The sequence below is a fragment of the Malus sylvestris genome, chromosome 16 (genome assembly GCF_916048215.2).
Source record: "Malus sylvestris chromosome 16, drMalSylv7.2, whole genome shotgun sequence".
Taxonomy (NCBI): domain Eukaryota; kingdom Viridiplantae; phylum Streptophyta; class Magnoliopsida; order Rosales; family Rosaceae; genus Malus; species Malus sylvestris.
This window is the reverse complement of record NC_062275.1, coordinates 37,015,010-37,033,774: the sequence shown is the minus strand read 5'-3', so window position 1 is coordinate 37,033,774 and position 18,765 is coordinate 37,015,010. Positions and strand designations below refer to the sequence as shown.

The window sequence follows — 18,765 nt, the reverse complement described above, 5'->3', positions numbered from 1 at the left end:
CCATATGAAATCAAACGTTAACCAACCTGCAAATCTCAACATTGGAAACCTCGCTTGTGTATGCATGTCTGCTGATGCATGCCAGTCCATATGAAATCAAATCTTAACGGTCCATAGCGATATGCATACCTGCTGATGCTGAAGCTCGCTTGTTCTTATTGGATTCGATCAATTCAATTGATTCAAAAATGGTGGAATTCTAATTAAATTGAAAACGAAAAAGTGACTAGGTCGAGAGGGAGAGAGACAGATTCGATCCGATTCAATTGCAAAAATGGAGGTATTGTTTCTGTGCAAAGAAGAGATCAAAGATTAGATGGAGAGATCGAGAAAGGGAGAAAGAAAGATCGAGAAATAGAGACTGGGCGAAGATTTCCAGAAAGGGGGAGAGTGATTAAACGGCAAAGGTTTGCTGTCAAGGGCAAAACTGGAAACTCATTACTTGGGCCAGTCTTATTGGGCTTGTTTGATGTTGGATTTGTCCTAACCATTAAATAAACTTATAACATGGTTTTTGGTTAAAATTCAAAGTTTTCAAGCCCTTTTCATTAGTTTTCCATTTAAACAATAATGAAGAAAATCTCATTAAACATCCACAATGTCATATTCACATTAAAATTCTCAATAGTAGATTTATTAAAAAAATAAAAGAGTACAATCTGTCAAACGGGACATAAAGTCCGACATTGACCATGACAGCAATCATAACAAACAAACCTCAAACAATCAATACAAGATGTAACAAATCTGCACTGAAACTCTTTTTTTTTTTTTTTTAAAGGCCACTGAAACTCTTTTTTAAATTAAAACAACAATGTCACTTCCACTCTAGCATAGCTATCATGAAAAAAGACATTATTGTGAATTCACATTGAAACCTTGAAATCGATGGAATCCAAATAATAAAATTCACACAATGCAACAGCCCGAGACCTCGGGAGACATACTTTGGTGGTCTCTACATGATCACCCTTTTAGCTTCATCACTAGACTCCCTGAAACGATATGAACAAATATTTTTACTGAAATATGTTAGTCTAATATAGCAACACACAACAGAGTACATGAATTTAGTTGTAGGAAACAAATATGCACAGAACAATACCTTTTCAAATTGGATTACACACAGAAGATGCCTTTGCGAGCCATCACTAGTAATCAATAACTGAAGATTCAGAAGCCAAATAAACCAAAAAAACGATGATGTTGAGCCACAGATACATAAATGTATATCTAAAAATCAAATAAAATAAAAATAGACGATCTCAATTACCAGATGATGTTTGGGATGTGAGAAATCTTAGGCCACTCCTTTCTACTGGCTTCTGTGCAACGATCGGTAAGTTTCGGACAATACTTGATGGTAAGATTCTGAAGTGGTATTTTGTAGAGGAAGTCTGGCAGTGTTTCTAGGCTTGAACAGTCCACAATAGTCAAGGAAGAAAGAAAAGGCATGATTGTAGGAAATTCAGAATCCTCTTTCTTCCACCCTCTCACGCCTTCCCACTCTTTCCAAGCCGACATCCCCTCAAAGCAGAGGTCTTTCAGTTTTGGGAATATTGAGGAGGATGATTTGAATGCTGCTTGGTCATCTTCTAGTCCCAAAAATTCGCCACCAACCTTTTCTATGTCCCACGTATCCGATAGCTTCAGTCTTTCAAGGAAGGGCAACTTACCAAGAGGAGGCAAAGTTTTCCAATTTGTACAATAACCAAGAGTAAGGAATCTCAACATGTTTAAACTCGTCAACCATTTCGGCCAGGTGGGAGCCACAACCCCTTTAATGTCTAAAGATTCCAGATCTTCTTGCGGTTGTAAGGCATTCAGTATTTGAAGACTACTCTCTGCAGTCAGAGAGACCAGACCCTCCGAAATTTGGAGATTAAAAATTTGTTTTTTGTCAACCAATGGTAGTTCCACAACCTCGCTTACATCATTCAAATCCCCCGTAAGTAATATTCTGAGACTGCCCTGAAGGTTGTTCAAGGTTCTCAGATCCCCAAATTTGAATGCTTCGTCATTGCAACCAAAAAAAAGAATACACTCATCTAGTGTTTGCAAACTTCTTAACCTCCCTATCCCTTTTGGCAAGTACTCCAGAACAACAGAGTATGCCACATAAAGATGCCTTAAGTTAATCAACTTGCTCATGTTACGAGGCAATTTTGAAAGTGAAGGGCAATAGCAAATGACCAAGGTATACAAATTGTATAAACTACAAATAGAGTCCGGTAATTTCTCCAAATAAGGATTGCGAGACAAATCAAGATGCCTCAAATGTACAAATTGAACAATCTCCTCTGGGAGTTCTTTAATGGAACTATCAATCAAACTTAATGTCCTAAGACATTTCAATTGCAAAACTAAACTTGCATCTATGTATGGCAGTGATGATCCTGAGCTAAAAACTGCAAGGGTACGTAGTTTTTTGCAATTGTAACATGAGGTAGGAAGTGAATCTGAACCGTCGGAAAAAGAAGTTAAGGTTAAATGGCGAACCTTACCACCCAATACCTCTATCTCACTGTTAGCACCTTGATTAGCCTCTATAATCAAACATTCCTTCTTGGTGAGAAAGTGCACAAAGTCAAGTACAATATCATGCATTTTGCAACCTATAATCTTACCACTGTCATCATCTTTCTCAAAATCTTGGAAAAACGACCGTGCAACTAAGTTATCAAAAACAATGTTGCCAATTATGCCCTCATATTTATTCCATTCTGAATCAAGATAATCTTGTGCCATCCAAAGATTTATCAATTTATCCCTCTCAAACTCATAATCGTTTGGAAAAATTCCACAATATAAAAGGCAACATCTATCTACAGGGATCAAATCATAATAACTTAGAAGCAATGGTCGGAAAACTTCTTCCTCCACTTCTTTCCAATCCCATATCTTACTATTCAAAACATCTTTCCATTCCTTCATTGTTCTCTTATGGCGCATGAGACTACCCAAAGTCTTTGCAACAAAAGGCAAGCCCTTACACTTCTTTACAATTTCCCTACTAATGTCTCCAAACACCCCATACTCATCTGCTTCCCCATTAGGAAACGCCATGTGTTTGAAGATTGACAAACAATGTTGTTCACTCAACTCTCCAAGATTTATCGTGAAAGTGGTTGATCTCACCATACTAGCAACCCTTTGTTTTCTTGTGGTGACCAATATTATACTGCCTTTAGCACTATTTTGCATCAGTGGTACCTTTAACTGGTCCCACTGTGTACTGTCTTCATTCCACACATCATCCAATACTAGGAGAAACTTTTTTTCCTCAATAGATCTAGACATACGATGTAAGACATAATCCAACTCATTTGAACTTATGGACTTATCACCAATAATCTTTTTTGCAATCTTCATGACATCAAAAGGCTCTGACACACAAATCCATATTTTCTTTTTAAAATGGGCATTCACATTGGCATCATTATAGGCTAGTTGGGCTAAAGTTGTCTTCCCCATTCCTCCCATCCCTACAATAGGAATGATGAGGAGCCCCCTCCCTTCTTCGTCACGCACTAACTTCCTTACCAAACTATCCTTTTCTGTTTCTCGGCCAAATATCTCAGATACATCGACAAAAGACGAGGTTTGAGGTTTTTGAATGCCTTTATCTATAAGTTGAAAATTATACATTTTTCTTTGCTTATAGATCGCAGTTAACCTCTCATTCAGATCCTTAATCTCTTGAGCGATTTTATGACGAGGAATTACCCGCCCAACATGACCACAACAAAAGCAACGGGGGACAACAGGGAAACATACCTTTTTCTTAGCAACAACAGCACTTGTGCCTTCGCTTTCTTGCTTCTCAACTTGTTGCCTCAAAATCTCACTGTTCCAGTCATCCAGCACATCTACCATGTCGTAGGATATTTCCTTGAGATTATCCAACCAGTCTCTCACGTTGGCCTCTTTCACTTGCCTTTGCTCCGCATCCTCAAGCACAGCCCGAATTGCTTTTAGATTGCGAGCAAATTCTTTAACTTCTTTCTCAACGTTCAAAACAAGTTTCACCTCTTCGGCTACGTATTCATAAGCCGTTAAAGCTAACTTTTCTAGTAGTGTGGAGATAAGGGCATCAGCCATTTTTAGGGTACGGAACTTAGAAATTGGTTGGCTGAGGATGAAAAGAGATTAGTTGGAAAAAGGAAAGTGTATAGGAATTAGAGAAATGCAGGATGTGGTTGTGTGCTATTGTTTTTCTTCTACCTAGTTTATATAGACAATGGATATATATATATATATATATATATATTACCGCATAGGTCTTCCCGTTTGCTTTCTGTAAAGCAAGATTCTTTGCGTTAATTACCAAAACGAAGACAGGAATAAGGTACCAAAGAAAAAAAAAACGAATGTGAAAGATAGAGGCCTAAGCACTTCTCTTTTCTCTCTATACACGTCTCCCTCTTCTGCGATTTACTCTCCGTGGAGAGAAAGGTAACAGCAACTTTTATGAGTGAATTTATTATTGCTACTGTCAGCAAGCAAGCTCATTTCCTTATAGCATAATTAACCATGTTACAGAATCTGAATGTCTTTCTTGAGTGAAGATCGACTTCCTACATGGAATTACTCCTTTCGTTCGGGTGGTTGTTTGTTCGATTGGCATTCGTGCCTTTGTCAGCAAGCAAGTTCATCTCCTTAGAGCCAAGTAACCTTGTTGCAGAATCTGAATGTCTTTTCTTGAACGAAGATTGAGCTCCTAATTCCTACATGGGTTTACGCCTTCCGTTTGGGTGGCTGTTTGTTCGATTGACATTCGTTTGTGCCTCTTCTTTTTGTGTGGCTCTTGGGCCTTTGTTAATTAGTCCTTCTCGGGTGGAGAATTTGTACGGTCATTAGTTTATTTTAATTGTTGCTTGCGGTGTTCATTTCTCTGCGGAACTGGTCTCATTCGATGTAATGTTTTTTTTCCTTTGATATCATATTTGAACTTTCAGAAAAAAGAAGGGCCCTTTTTAATGATTTTTCAGCCAATCATAATGGCTGTTAAACTGAGCGGAAAATAATTTTTGTATTTCAATAAACAATGAATTGAAATATAAATGATTTGGATCGCAAAAAAATATTATAAAACGGGCTCTAAGAAAGTGTATTAGAATGTATGTCAAAAAAATAAGCTCCCCGATCCTTACCCTAATTTAATTAGAGTGGCTTTTACTTTCGAGTTTTTATTTAGTACATTCTCCATCACTTCCCTCTCGTCCCCCCACCACTTCCATCAATCTTTCTCCACTTCCATCAATCTATATCAAAAAATAATAATAAATAACAAAAACAAAATGATTATCAAACGGCTCATATATTACTTTTTTAAAACTACAACCTTAAACGAAAGAATAATGCGCATTGACAGTTGGGGAGACTGAAATTTATATTTCATTCCGAATGGTCTAGGTCTCATTAAGATTTCAATTTCTACGCCTCTATGCAGTCGAACAGCACCCAAAAAGTTGTCAAAGAAACTTTCAGAAATAAGCAGTCCGTCCACCTCTTCGACTGTGCCTATCATATGCGGTGTTGAACTTGTCGACTAGCTCATTCGTTGTACTGAGAAAAAAAAAATAAATAAACGATAAGGAAATGAGAATACAATTGTCATATTCAGCTACGTACAGCTTTAGTATCATTGAATTTTGGATACAAAATGCCACATTCAACTACTCTACTGTTTTACCCCAACAAAAATATATGCACGATGCAGAGTACAGAGCAAGCAAACTTGGTAATTGCATTAGTATCACACAGAGGTTTGGATTATGATCCTAACTGTGAATGTAATTCGTAAATTCAACTTACGACAACACCCGTATTATAAACAACTTTATTCTAGGCATAGGAACAAAATTCGTTACCACACATCAACTGAAAAAGATTGTAAAATCATCCCCACCCCCACCCCCAAACCCTACAATCGTTCAGGGCAGGAAATACTAGCAATTTCTAGATAGGTAGCCTCGGGTTTCAAACAGGAGACTACATGGGTATCAAACCCATGTGCCTAAGCTGCTCTCACTGAACCCCCATTTGACCTTCACGTCAAAGTCATTGATGTGGAAAAGTTTATGTTTACATTCTATTGTTTATCATTTTGCTGCAACAACTTTTTTACAGGACTTCCTTTGTAATAAAACAATGGACATTGAAAAGTTAAATTAAGTTATAAGAATCACATGCAAGGGAAAACATATTAGTGCAAGATATGCCACATCTCGTACCTTGAGCAGTTGGTCAGCACAGCCAAATATGTAATCAACAAAGTGTCATTGTATTCCTACCAAAAATAAAAAAGGAGGTCAGCAACAATAGTGATTCACGGGATAAAGATGTCAGCTTAATCAGCAGCCACTATCCACAATCATACATTATGTGAAAAGAGAGGGAAAAATCTCGACAAAGAGGCCTTACTTACAGTTATGGATCACAAAATCTTCCAATCCAAATAAACAACAAGATAAAATTGATAATCGGAACTATGAAGCTTAAATTAAGAGCTTTTCAGAACCATGAATCATAAGTAAACAACAAAATAAAATTGATAATCGGAACTATGAAGCTTAAATTAAGAGCTTTTCTGAACCATGAATAATATAACAAGTTTATTCTGATGAAACATATATAACTGGGAAGGGAAGGACCAAATCTTCTACCATTTTCCCATCACCATCCAAAATTATTATGCCATCTTCCCATTTTTAATTGATGTTTATTTCTCTAATAGTACAATTAAGTGCATAACAAATGCCTCTACTAGTGAATTCGGAATTGAAACGAACGCTCACCATCAAGAAATCATCTTGAAATTTCCCTGATTCTATGGCAGGCAACCTTCTCAAAAGACTTGATACTTGTCTTAGCAGTGAATTTTCACAAGGTATATCACCTGCAAGTAGAGAAACAAGAGCAATTATTATCAGTTCTGAACCTTTCTAAAACATGGCTCCCAGCAGTATGTATACACAAAGCGCCAACACAAAAGCAAGTACTGTACTTACACTAAAAGTATGTGCGTACCTTTCCGCATAGCAAGAAGATAGTGATGAAGCACTCTAATTCTGCTATTCAGCATCTTGATAGCACTGTGGATTCCTGTAAGATGAGCAGCCACTGCACACAACCCAGGTTGTATTAGTTTGTATCAGAAATAGATGAGTACGTCCAGTTATCTTTGTGGGGGAAGAACCGGTGCGTGATAAGCAACATGATCAACTGAGGACTCACATTGAGTTGGTGCTGAACCTCCATCAGATGGTTTAAGATGGGCAACATGATCAACTGAAATGCGCTCAGCTTCCACCATCTTTGAAACACACACACAAAAGAACAAAATTGTCTCAGTAAAGTAACCCCGGTTGATTAAAATAAACAACTTTAAAGTAGAAAATAATGAAAAAGCCTAACCTCAATGGTATAGCTTGAGCTGACAAAGATTAGCTGTGGAATCCCATCAATGACATGCATCTCTACAGTTGTAAAGTTAACACTCATAAGACAACAAAGTTTAAACAGATAAATGATAAACCGCAATTCTAATAGGAACCAAGAAAACTGTCCAAATCCCACAAGTTTTCCATAAGACTCTGGCCAGTAGAAATAATTCACAAGCCAATGCAGTTACAAATATTGCGACCCTAAAAGTCATTGCACAACAGATTTCACCATGATTTCATGATACAAATAAAAGTTGCAGGAACTATTAATTGTACAGTAGAAGGCAAGGAAAAAAGAAACACTACAATCTTAACTAAAACTAAGAAAATGGCAGCAAACAACAGATAACGCTGCGGTACAACACCTTCAATGTGGGGTTGTTAAGAAGCTCAAACAACCTTCTACTATCTTTTAGACAGCCTTATGTTCAACAGAGTATTGAAAGAACTGGAACCAGCAGCAGGGCACTTTTAGTTTGTTTGCCACAGTTCTCAAGGATGGCTTCCTAAGAAACATTAAAAGTGGCCGAATATACAACATCTCAAGCAAATAACCACCAACCAGCGAACTAAAATAAGCAATCATGGTATATACAAGAAAGAGAAAGCACTACATGCACATGCTGCCATGATAAAAATACAAATTTGTGCTTGAGCCGTAGATATGATACCACATAGCATACAAATTCACAAAATTAGAAATGCATAGGTTTACAATTAACTGGAAATGCCCACAAAAGCTCACACACACAACAAGATAACAATGCAGCTAACATACCACTTTCGTAAATAGTGATTGGGAGATCCTTTTGAGCAGCATTGATCATAGGGTTGAGAAGAACATAAACAGGGCTTTCCTTGATATCCATCAGCTGCGACATTGGAAACACGCATTCTTATCATGGGGAGAACTACTCCATGTGCAACAGCAAAGCGCTCAAGTCAATATAGAGACTTCCAGACCTCGGAAGGCATACTTTGATGGTCTCTACACGATCACCACTTTAGCTTCATCACTAGACTCCCTGAAACGATATGAATTTAGTTCTAAATTCCAGGAATCGGCGTCCTGGTGGTTCAATTTTATTTAACCAAAAACATAATGCAGTGCAACTGAACAAGATGGAGTTGTAGGAAACATGATCAACTGAAATGAACTGAGTTGCTGTAGGAAACAAGATGCAGTGCAACGGAACTGAGTTGCTGATGAACCTCCATCAGATGGTTTAAGATGGGCAACATGATCAACTGAAATGCGATCAGCTTCCACCGTCTTAGAGAAGTTAACACTCAGAAGACAACAAATAATTTAAACAGACAAATGATATACCACAATAAATGCTTCTAATAGGAACCAAGAAAACTGTACAAATCCCACAAGTTTTCCATAAGATATGAATGTAGACTATCTGGCCAAAAGAAAAATAATTAGCATGCCCCTTGACTTACAAATATTGAGACCCTAAAATTCAGGAGTTGCTTCTGAAAGGAATAGTCGAGCAGAGCAGTGATATTTTCCATCAACCAATGAAGCAAAACTATCAACCTTGCAATCATAATTAAATTGCCTGAAAACCCCCATTAAAAATGATTATCAGGAGCAGAGCAGTGATATTTTGTAACTTTCACAAATTGCAGATTGTGCTTGTAAATTACAAAAGAACGCTATTCAAACCCCAACACCATCTCCGATGCAGTGGTGTCAAATGCAAAAAATCGGTTAAATTAATTTAATTACCTCGAAGTCTAAGATTGACTGCAAATATGCCTCCATATGACTCTGCCACAATGAACAGTGAGCTCTTTTGGAGGCTCTCATTTCTGTTGAATGCCTCCAAATCATTTTTCACAAAAATAGTTGTGTTCCTCCGCAAAACTGTATCCAGTTCTTCTGAATTATCCCAAAAAAAATCAAAATATAATAAAATTCATATAAATGAATAAAACCCAAAAAAAAAAAACGAAAAAGAGGAGTTGGGGAGGGAAACGAGGGATCAGAAGAGTCAGGTTGGAAATTGAGAGATTACAACTTTGGGTGTTGGAAATTATGGCTAGGGTCGTACCTTGAGATAGGAAATCCAGCTTATGATACAGCAACTGTAGCCCTCAAAGGTGCTTCTGCTGATCTCAGTTTCCCTGAATTGGCTCAAGCACTTCCCCAATCGGACTCCCTGATTCGGTGTTTCCCATGGACGTCGACGTTGCATCTCCGGCTTCTGAGGAAATTGAGCGTGAATTTAATAGACTAAATCACCACAATGTCATCACACAAAATTAACTGTAAACCGCTAAATTCGCCACCTGAAATCGGCCGGAGAACTCACCCGGAAACCCAACTTTTTCTGGGTTTTAAATTTTCTTCCAAGCCGAAACGGATTCGTGCATGCCAAGCTGGGATGTTGGCGGAAAGGATTATGGCTCGGTGCCTCAAGTGTGGCCTCGGTCCACCATCAACCACCAGGGCGCGACGATCTCGAATTCCGATTCGATTCAGCCGCATCATAGGCTTCTTTGTCAGCAATGGTTTACTCGGCCTCATTAATCACCGTCCTCCACCACCGTGGACGAGCCGCAGTTGTTGTAGAAGAGAGGGAATAGAGGCTTGGGACGCCGGAGAAGGGAAGGAATTGTCGGGTTTCCGTTTCATAAGAGCGTCTCAAAGAGAGTCAGCAATTTTTATCTCTCTAAAAGTGTCATTTGCTTACCCTTTGAGAAGGGTAAAAGAGAGTTAGCCAAACTATTTGGAAAAACTTGATTAAGGGGTGTATTCAATTGACAATGTGAGAGATTTTAATTGATTTATAAATTCATGGATTTTTATGGAGTTTAATTGATTTGTAGAGATTTCAATAAAATTTTAATTCAATTCCCTCGAAATCTCATGGGAAGATGTGAGATTTGTGGATACTTAAAATACACTACGAAATCTCTTCAATTCCCTCTAATTCCTCAACTTTCTCAAATTCTTTAAAATCAATTTATAATTGAATACACCTGGAATGTTATAAACTTCTTTAAAATCTTAATTGAATACACCTGGATTTCTAAGGATTTTAATAAACTATTTTAAAATTATAATTGAATACACCTAGAATTTCAGAATTTCAGATAATCACTTAAAATCTTGATTGAATACTCCTAGATTCGTTAAAAGAATTAAAATCCCTTAAAATCCCAATTGAATACACCCCCTAAATCTACGAATAGAAACTAACATTTATCGATCACGAAATTAAACAATGATGAAGAAAAACTCATTAAACATCCACAATGTTAGATTCGCATTAAAATTCTCAGCAGTAGATTTATTTTATTTTTTTTAAAAGTACAATCTATCAAAGAGAACATAAAGTCTGACATTGACCATGACATCAATTATAACAAACAAACCTCAAACAACCAATATATACAAGATGTAGCAAATCTACACTAAAACTCTTTTTATATTAAAAAGACATTATTATGAATTCACATTTAAACTCTCAAATCGATGGAATCCAAATAATAAAATTCACACAGTGCAACGGCCCGAGACCTCGGGAGGCATACTTTGGTGGTCTCTGCATGATCACCCTTTTAGCTTCGTCACCAGAGACTCCCTGAAACGATATGAACAAATATTTTTACTAAAATATGTTAGTCTAATATAGCAACGCACAACAGATTACATGAATTTAGTTGTGGGAAGCAAATATGCACAGAACAGTACCTTTTCAAGTAGGATTACACACTGAAGATTTAGGGGCTAAATAAACCCAAAAAATGATGATGTTAAGCCACAGTCGATACATAAATGTATATCTAAAAGCTCTGAAGATTCAGAAACCAAATAAACCATAAAAATGATGATGTTAAGCCACAGTCGATACACATATGTATATCTAAAAGTAAAACAAAATAAAATAGACGATCTCAATTACCAGATGATGTTTGGAATGTGAGAAATCATAGGCCACTCCTCTCCTCTGGCTTTTGTGCAACGAGGGATAAGTTTCGGACATCCAAAGATGTAAAGATTCTGAAGTGGTATGTTGCAGAGGAAGTCTGGCAGTGTGGCCTCGGTCCACCATCAACCACCAGGACGCGACAAGATCCCAGACCTCGGGAGGCATTTTAGTTCTTAGTCTGATACTACACTAAACGCTGTACTAAGTCGGTTCAACTTAATCTAATTTAAGGTAGTCCATCTTAATCTCTAAAGCTAGTCTAATCCGAGATAATCGGTGCAACAAACCCACCCTAAAAATGTCATTTGCTTACCCATTGAGAAGTTGTTGCATGTTTCACACGAGACTTTTATTGTACATTGAAACCAAACTATATAAAACGTGATTAAATCTATGAATAGAAACTAACATTTATCAATCACGAAATTAAATAATAATGAAGAAAATGTCATTATACATCCACAATGTCAAATTTACAATAAAACTCTCAATAGGTAGATTTATTAAAATAGAAGAAAAGTACAATATGTCGAGGAGGACATAAAGCCTAACATTGCCCATGACAATATTAGTTCCATAACGAACAAACCTCCAACAACCAATACAAGATATAACAAATTCACACTGAAACTATGTTTTTTTTAATTAAAACAACAATACCAGTCCCACTCAAAAAATTGTTATCATGAAAAAAGACATTATTGTGAATTCAACTCTGAAATCGATGGAATCCAAATAGTAAAATTCAGAGTCATAATATACACATGTATATACGCATAGGTATTCCTCCTGGGGAGATTAGTTCTCCATGTGCAACAGCAAAGCGTTCAAGGCAATATACAGACCCCCAGACCTCGGAAGGCATACTTTAATGGTCTCTACACGATCACCCTTTTAGCTTCATCACTAGACTCCCTGAAACAATATGAATTTAGTTCTAAATTCCAGGAATCGGCGTCCTGGTGGTTCGATTTTATTTAACCAAAAAGATAATGCAGTGCAACTGAACAAGATGGAGTTGTGGGAAACATGATCAACTGAAATGAACTGAGTCGCTGTAGGAAATAAGATGCAGTGCAACGGAACGGAGTTGCTGCTGAACCTCCATCAGATGGTTTAAGATGGGCAACATGATCAACTGAAATGCGCTCAGCTTCCACCGTCTTTGAAAAGTTAACACTCAGAGACAACACAGACAAATGATAAACCCCAATAAATGCTTCTAATAGAAACCAAGAAAACTGTACAAATCCCACAAGTTTTCCATAAGATATGGATGTAGAATATCTAGCCAACAGAAAAATAATTAGCAAGCCTCTTGACATACAAATATTGAGACCCTAAAATTCATTGCACAAAGATTTCACTGGGGGCCATGATTTCATGAGACAAATAAGAGTTGCAGGAACTAGTAATTTATTAGACGAAACATATCAAACAGAGAGTGAGCATCGTATATAAAGTTAAACGAAAGAATACTTTCTCACTGACAATGTTTCCATTTACAACATCACTCTTGGCAATAAAACCCAAAAATAAAATAAAATAAAATAAAAAAACGAAAAAGAGGAGTAGCGAAGGGAAACGAGGGATCAGAAGAGTCATGTTGGAAATTGAAAGATTACAACTTTGGGTGTTGGAAATCCGGCAGAAAGGGAAGAAATTATGGCTAGGGTCATACCTTCAAATGGAAAATCCAGCTTATGATGCAGCAACTGTAGCCCTCAAAGGTGCTTCTGCTGATCTCAGTTTCCCTGAATTGGCTGAAGCACTTCCCCAATCGGACTCCCTGTTTCGGTGTTTCCCATGGACATCGACGTTGCATCTCCGGCTTCTGAGGAAATTAAGTGTGAATTTAATGGACTAAATGACCACAATGTCATCACACAAAATTAACTGTAAATCGCTAAATTAGCCACCTGAAATCGGCCGGAGAAGTCACCCGGAAACCCAACTTTTTCTGGGTTTTTGATTTTCTTCCAATCCGAAACGGATTCGTGCATGAAAAGCTCGGATGTTGGCGGAAAGGATTATGGCTCGGAGCCTCAAGTGTGGCCTCGGTCCACCATCAACCACCAGGACGCGACGATCTCGAATTCCGATTCGATTCAGCCGCATCATAGGCTTCTTTGTCAGTAATGGTTTACTCGGCCTCATTAATCACCGTCCTCCACCACCGAGGACGAGCCGCAGTTATTGTAGAAGAGAGGAAATAGAGGTTTGGGACGCCGGAGAAGGGAAGGAATTGTGCCATTGGTGTCGCCGGAGAAGACAAGCCATGGCTGCCATGGTTGGAAGATGCGCAGATTCGTTGGAGAAAAGACGAAGGGATATGTTTGGTCACATGATTAATAAAAGAAGTGGGTGTTGGACTAGACAGTACCCAAGAAGTACTTTGCTGCCCTAAAAGCTCCGGATTTAGTAATTTGTACCGTTGGAATATGAGTTAAACGATTACAAATAGGAAATTCTTTAAATATTATAATAATTATAACAGTTGGATTAAATTTTAACGATCCGAATCACTTGATTCTGAGTCTTTTAACGGAAGAAATCCGAACTTTGATAAACAAAACAAATATCCAAGCAAGCGCAGCAACTGAAATGCATATTCGTCAAATGCTGTTATTGAACAGTGTTTTTTGACCTTTGGTATAGAGTAATGTAGTATCACTCCGAATTATTAATATTATTAAAAAACTCGAATATTGTCGGGTTTTCGTTTCATAAGAGCATCTCAAAGAGAAATAGCAATTTTTATCTCTCTAAATGTGTCATTTGCTTATCATTTGACAAGTTGTGGCATGTTTCACATGACACTTGTATTAAATATTGAAACCAAACTATAAGGAAAAACTTGATCAAATCTACGAATATAAACTAACATTTATCGATCACGAAATTAAACAATAATGAAGAAAAACTCATTCAACATCCACAATGTTAGATTCACATTAAAATTCTCAATAGTAGATTTATTTATAATAAAAAAAGGGAAGTACAATCTATCAAAGGGGACATAAAGTCCGATATTGATCATGACAACAATCATAACAAACAAACCTCAAACAACCAGTATATACAAGATGTAACAAATCCACACTGAAACTCTTTTTTAAATTAAAACAACAATGTCACTTCCACTTCAGCATAACTGTAATAAAAAAAGACATTATTGTGAATTCACATTGAAACCCTGAAATCGATGGAATCCAAATAATAAAATTCACACAGTGCAACAGCCCGGGACCTCGGGAGGCATACTTCAGTGGTCTCTACATGATCACCCTTTTAGCTTCATCACGAGATTCCCTGAAACGATATGAACAAATATTTTTACTAAAATATGTTAGTCTAATATAGCAACGCACAACAGATTACATGAATTTAGTTGTGGGAAGCAAATATGCACAGAACAGTACCTTTTCAAATAGGATTACACACAGAATATGTCTTTGCGAGCCACCATTAGTAATTAATAATTGAAGATTTAGAGGCTAAATAAACCCAAAAAATGATGATGTTAAGCCACAGTCGATACATAAATGTATATCTAAAAATCAAATAAAATAAAATAGATGATCTCAATTACCGGATGATTTTTTGGATGTGAGAAATCTTAGGCCACTCCTCTCCACTGGCTTCTGTGCAACGATCGTAAAGTGTCCAACAAGACTTGATGGTAAGATTCTGAAGTGGTATTTTGCTGAGGAAGTCTGGCAGTGTTTTTAGATCTGGACAGTCCTGAATAGTCAAGGAAGAAAGACAAGGCATGATTGTAGGAAATTTAGAATCCTCTTTCGTCCACCCGCTCACACCTTCCCACTTTTTCCAAGCCCATATCCGCTCAAAGCAGAGGTCTTTCAGTTTTGGGAATACTGAGGAGGATGATTTGAATGCTGCTTGGTCATCTTCTAGTCCCAAAAATTCGCCACCAACCTTTTCTATACGCCCCATAAACAATAGCTCCAGTCTTTCAAGGAAGGGCAATTTACCAAGAGGAGGCAAAGTTTCCCAATTTCTACAATCACCAAGAGTAAGGAATCTCAACCTGTTTAAACACGTCAACCATTTCGGCCAGGTGGGAGCCACAACCCCATAAATGCCTAAAGATTCCAGATCTTCTTGCGGTTGTAAGGCATTCAGTATTTGAAGATTACTCTTTGGAGTCATATGGGGCAGAAACCGCACATACCCCCCAACATCACATTCAATTCGGAGATTAAAAATTTGTTTGTTGTCAACCAATGGTAGTTCCACAACCTCGCTTACATCATTCAAATACCCCCTAAATGTTATGTTGAGACTGCCCCGAAGGTTGTTCAAGGTTCTCAGATCCCCAAATTTGAATGCTTCGTCATTGCGACCAAAAAAAACACGACACTCATCTAATGTTTGCAAACTTGTTAATCTCCCTATCCCTTTTGGCAAGTACTCCAGACCAAAATAGTTTGCCACATAAAGATGCCTTAAGTTAATCAACTTGCTCATGTTACGAGGCAATTTTGAAAGTGAATGGCGAAAACAAATGACCAAGGTATACAAATTGTATAAATTACAAATAGAGTCCGGTAATTTCTCCAAAAGCTCATTCCCAGACAAATCAAGATGCCTCAAATGTACCAATTGACCAATCTCCCCTGGAAGTTCTTTAATGGAATTACCAATCAAATTTAATGTCCTAAGACATTTCAATTGCAAAACTAAACTTGCGTCTATGCATCGCAGTGATGATCTTGACCAAAAAACTGCGAGGGTACGTAGTTTTTTGCAATTGTAACATGAGGTAGGAAGTGAATTTGAACCGTCGGGAACATATGTTAAGGTTAAATGGCGAACCTTGCTGGCCAATACCTCTATCTCACTGTTAGCACCTTGATTAGCCTCCGTAATCAAACATTCCTTCTTGGTGAGAAAGTGCACAAAGTCATGTACAATATCATGCATTTTGCAACCTATAATCTTACCACTATAATCTTTCTTAAAATCTTGGAAAAACGACCGTGCAACTAAGTTATCAAAAACAATGTTGCCAATTATACCCTTATCTTTATTCTCTTCCGAATCAAGATAATCTTGTGCCATCCAAAGATTTATCAATTTATCCCTCTCTAACTCGTAATCTTTGGGAAAAATTCCACAATATAAAAGGCAACATCTATCTATAGGGATCAAATCATAATAACTTAGAAGTAGTGGTCGGAAAACTTTTTCTTCCACTTCGTTCCAATCCCATATCTTACTATTCAAAACATCTTTCCATTCCTTCATTGTTCTCTTATCGCGCATGAGACTACCCAAAGTCTTTGCAACAAGAGCCAAGCCCTTACACTTCTTTACAATTTCCCTACTAATATCTCCAAACACCCCATCCTCATCTGCTTCCCTATTAGAAAATGCCATGTGATTGAAGATTGACAAACAATGTTGTTCACCCAACTCTCCAAGATTTATCGTGAAAGTGGTTGATCTCATCATACTAGCAACCCTTTCTTTTCTTGTGGTGACCAATATTCTACTGCCTTCAGCACTATTTCGCATCAGTGGTACCTTTAACTGGTCCCACTGTGTACTGTCTTCAGTCCACACATCATTCAATACTAGGAGAAACTTTTCTTCCTCAATAGATCTAGACATACGGTGTAAGACAGTATCCAACTCATTTGAACCTATGGACTCATCACCAATAATCTTTTTTGCAATCTTCATGACATCAAAAGGCTCTGACACACAAATCCATATTTTCTTTTTAAAATGGGCATTCACATTGGCATCATTATAGGCTAGTTGGGCTAAAGTTGTCTTCCCCATTCCTCCCATCCCTACAATAGGAATGATGAGGAGCCCCCTCCCTTCTTCGTCACGCACTAACTTCCTTACCAAACTATCCTTTTCTGTTTCTCGGCCAAATATCTCAGATACATCGACAAAAGACGAGGTTTGAGGTTTTTGAATGCCTTTATCTATAAGTTGAAAATTATACATTTTTCTTTGCTTATAGATCGCAGTTAACCTCTCATTCAGATCCTTAATCTCTTGAGCGATTTTATGACGAGGAATTACCCGCCCAACATGACCACAACAAAAGCAACGGGGGACAACAGGGAAACATACCTTTTTCTTAGCAACAACAGCACTTGTGCCTTCCCTTTCTTGCTTCTCCACTTGTTGCCTCAAAATCTCACCGTTCCAGTCATCCAGCACATCTACCATGTCGAAGGATATTTCCTTGAGATTATCCAACCAGTCTCTCACGTTGGCCTCTTTCACTTGCCTTTGCTCTGCATCCTCAAGCACAGCCCGAATTGCTTTTAGATTGCGAGAACATTCTTCAACTTCTTTCTTAACATTCAAAACAAGTTTCACCTCTTCGGCTACGTATTCATAAGCCGTTGAAGCTAACTTTTCTAGTAGTGTGGAGATAAGGGCATCGGCCATTTTTAGGGTAAGGAACTTAGAAATTGGTTGACAGAGGATAAAAAGAGAATAGTTGGAAAAAGGAAAGTGTATAGGAATTAGAGAAACGCAGGATGTCGTTGTGTGCTATTGCTTTTCTTCTACCTAGTTTATATAGACAATACATATATATACACACCTGTAAAGCAAGATTCTTTGAGTGAATTACCGAAACGAAGACGGGAATACGGTACCAAAGAAAAAAAAAAAGACGAACGTGAAAGATAGAGGCCTAAGCACCTCTCTTTTCTCTCTATACACGTCTCCCTCTTCTGCGATTTACTTTCCGTGGAGAGAAAGGAATAACAGCAACTTTTATGAGTGAATTTATTATTGCTACTGTCAACAAGCAAGCTCATGTCCTTAGAGCATAATTAACCATGTTACAGAATCTGAATATCTTTCTTGTGTGAACATCGACTTCCTACATGGAATTATGCCTTTCGTTTGGGTGGCTGTTTGTTCGATTGGCATTCGTGCCTCTGTTAGCAAGCAAGCTCATTTCCTTAAGAGCCTAATTAACCTTGTACCGTGATTAGTTCACTTCTCCGCGGAACTGGTCTCCTTCGATTTGGTGTTTTTTTTTCCTTTGATATTTTTGAGCTTTCAGAAAAAAGAAGGGCCGTTTTTTAATAATTTTTCAGCCAATAAAAATGGCCGTTAAACTGAACGAAAAATGATTTTTGTATTTCAATAAATGTTGAATTGAAATATAAATGATTTGGATCGTAGAAAAAAAAATTATAAATTGGGCTCTAAGAAAGTGAATCAGAATGTATGTCAAAAAAATAGGCTCCCCGATCCTAACCCTAATTTAATTAGAGTGGCTTTTACTTTCGAGTTTTTATTTAGTACATTCTCCATCACTTCCCTCTCGTCCTCCCACCACTTCCATCAATCTTTCTCCAATTCCA

General features: G+C 37.6%; 2 protein-coding genes across 12 annotated transcripts; both read right to left on the bottom strand.

The window, feature by feature from the left end:
• Window positions 1-628: 628 nt before the first annotated feature.
• On the bottom strand, window positions 629-17,949 carry LOC126607385 (putative disease resistance protein RGA3). Of its 6 annotated transcripts, XM_050274941.1 has the most exons (4): window positions 15,477-17,949; window positions 1,274-1,762; window positions 1,106-1,151; window positions 629-995 (listed from the first exon to the last, which is right to left on the bottom strand). In XM_050274941.1, exons 1-4 carry the CDS (start codon window positions 17,831-17,833, stop codon window positions 987-989), a joined length of 2,901 nt encoding a protein of 966 aa, XP_050130898.1. In that variant the 5' UTR covers window positions 17,834-17,949; the 3' UTR covers window positions 629-986. The 6 variants fall into 6 exon arrangements, 4 of the variants coding, with proteins under 4 accessions (XP_050130898.1, XP_050130900.1, XP_050130901.1 ...); XM_050274943.1 differs by lacking the exons at window positions 1,106-1,151; window positions 1,274-1,762 and adding an exon at window positions 14,646-14,707 and having other exon boundaries at window positions 746-933; window positions 14,988-17,947; XM_050274944.1 differs by lacking the exons at window positions 629-995; window positions 1,106-1,151; window positions 1,274-1,762 and adding exons at window positions 10,785-10,983; window positions 14,646-14,707 and having other exon boundaries at window positions 14,988-17,947.
• Window positions 5,305-13,760, bottom strand: LOC126607387 (COP9 signalosome complex subunit 6a-like). Of its 6 annotated transcripts, none has more exons than XM_050274950.1 (12): window positions 9,773-10,110; window positions 9,512-9,664; window positions 9,187-9,339; window positions 8,898-9,016; window positions 8,412-8,696; window positions 8,227-8,320; window positions 7,420-7,481; window positions 7,240-7,318; window positions 7,033-7,125; window positions 6,801-6,901; window positions 6,237-6,292; window positions 5,305-5,568 (listed from the first exon to the last, which is right to left on the bottom strand). In XM_050274950.1, the coding sequence occupies exons 5-12, from the start codon at window positions 8,421-8,423 to the stop codon at window positions 5,487-5,489; spliced, it is 579 nt and encodes a 192-aa protein (XP_050130907.1). In that variant the 5' UTR covers window positions 8,424-8,696; window positions 8,898-9,016; window positions 9,187-9,339; window positions 9,512-9,664; window positions 9,773-10,110; the 3' UTR covers window positions 5,305-5,486. The 6 variants fall into 6 exon arrangements, with proteins under 6 accessions (XP_050130907.1, XP_050130906.1, XP_050130908.1 ...); XM_050274949.1 differs by having other exon boundaries at window positions 8,412-8,473; XM_050274951.1 differs by lacking the exon at window positions 9,773-10,110 and adding an exon at window positions 13,315-13,760 and having other exon boundaries at window positions 8,412-9,016.
• Window positions 17,950-18,765: the final 816 nt, after the last annotated feature.

What these genes read in the sequence shown, in the direction of transcription:
- LOC126607387 (XM_050274951.1), bottom strand. An exon ending in TCTTCTTGCTATGCGGAAAG is followed by an intron (nt 6,902 to 7,032) that starts GTACGCACATAC and finishes CTCTACTTGCAG; the next exon opens with GTGATATACCTTGTGAAAAT. An exon ending in TTCAAGATGATTTCTTGATG is followed by an intron (nt 6,293 to 6,800) that starts GTGAGCGTTCGT and finishes TATTTTTGGTAG; the next exon opens with GAATACAATGACACTTTGTT.
- LOC126607385 (XM_050274941.1), bottom strand. Translation starts at nt 17,833, where the DNA reads ATGGCCGATGCCCTTATCTCCACACTACTAGAAAAGTTAGCTTCAACG. An exon ending in TATGGGGTTGTGGCTCCCAC is followed by an intron (nt 1,763 to 15,476) that starts CTGGCCGAAATG and finishes TGTGGCTCCCAC; the next exon opens with CTGGCCGAAATGGTTGACGA. An exon ending in CACATCCCAAACATCATCTG is followed by an intron (nt 1,152 to 1,273) that starts GTAATTGAGATC and finishes ATTGATTACTAG; the next exon opens with TGATGGCTCGCAAAGGCATC.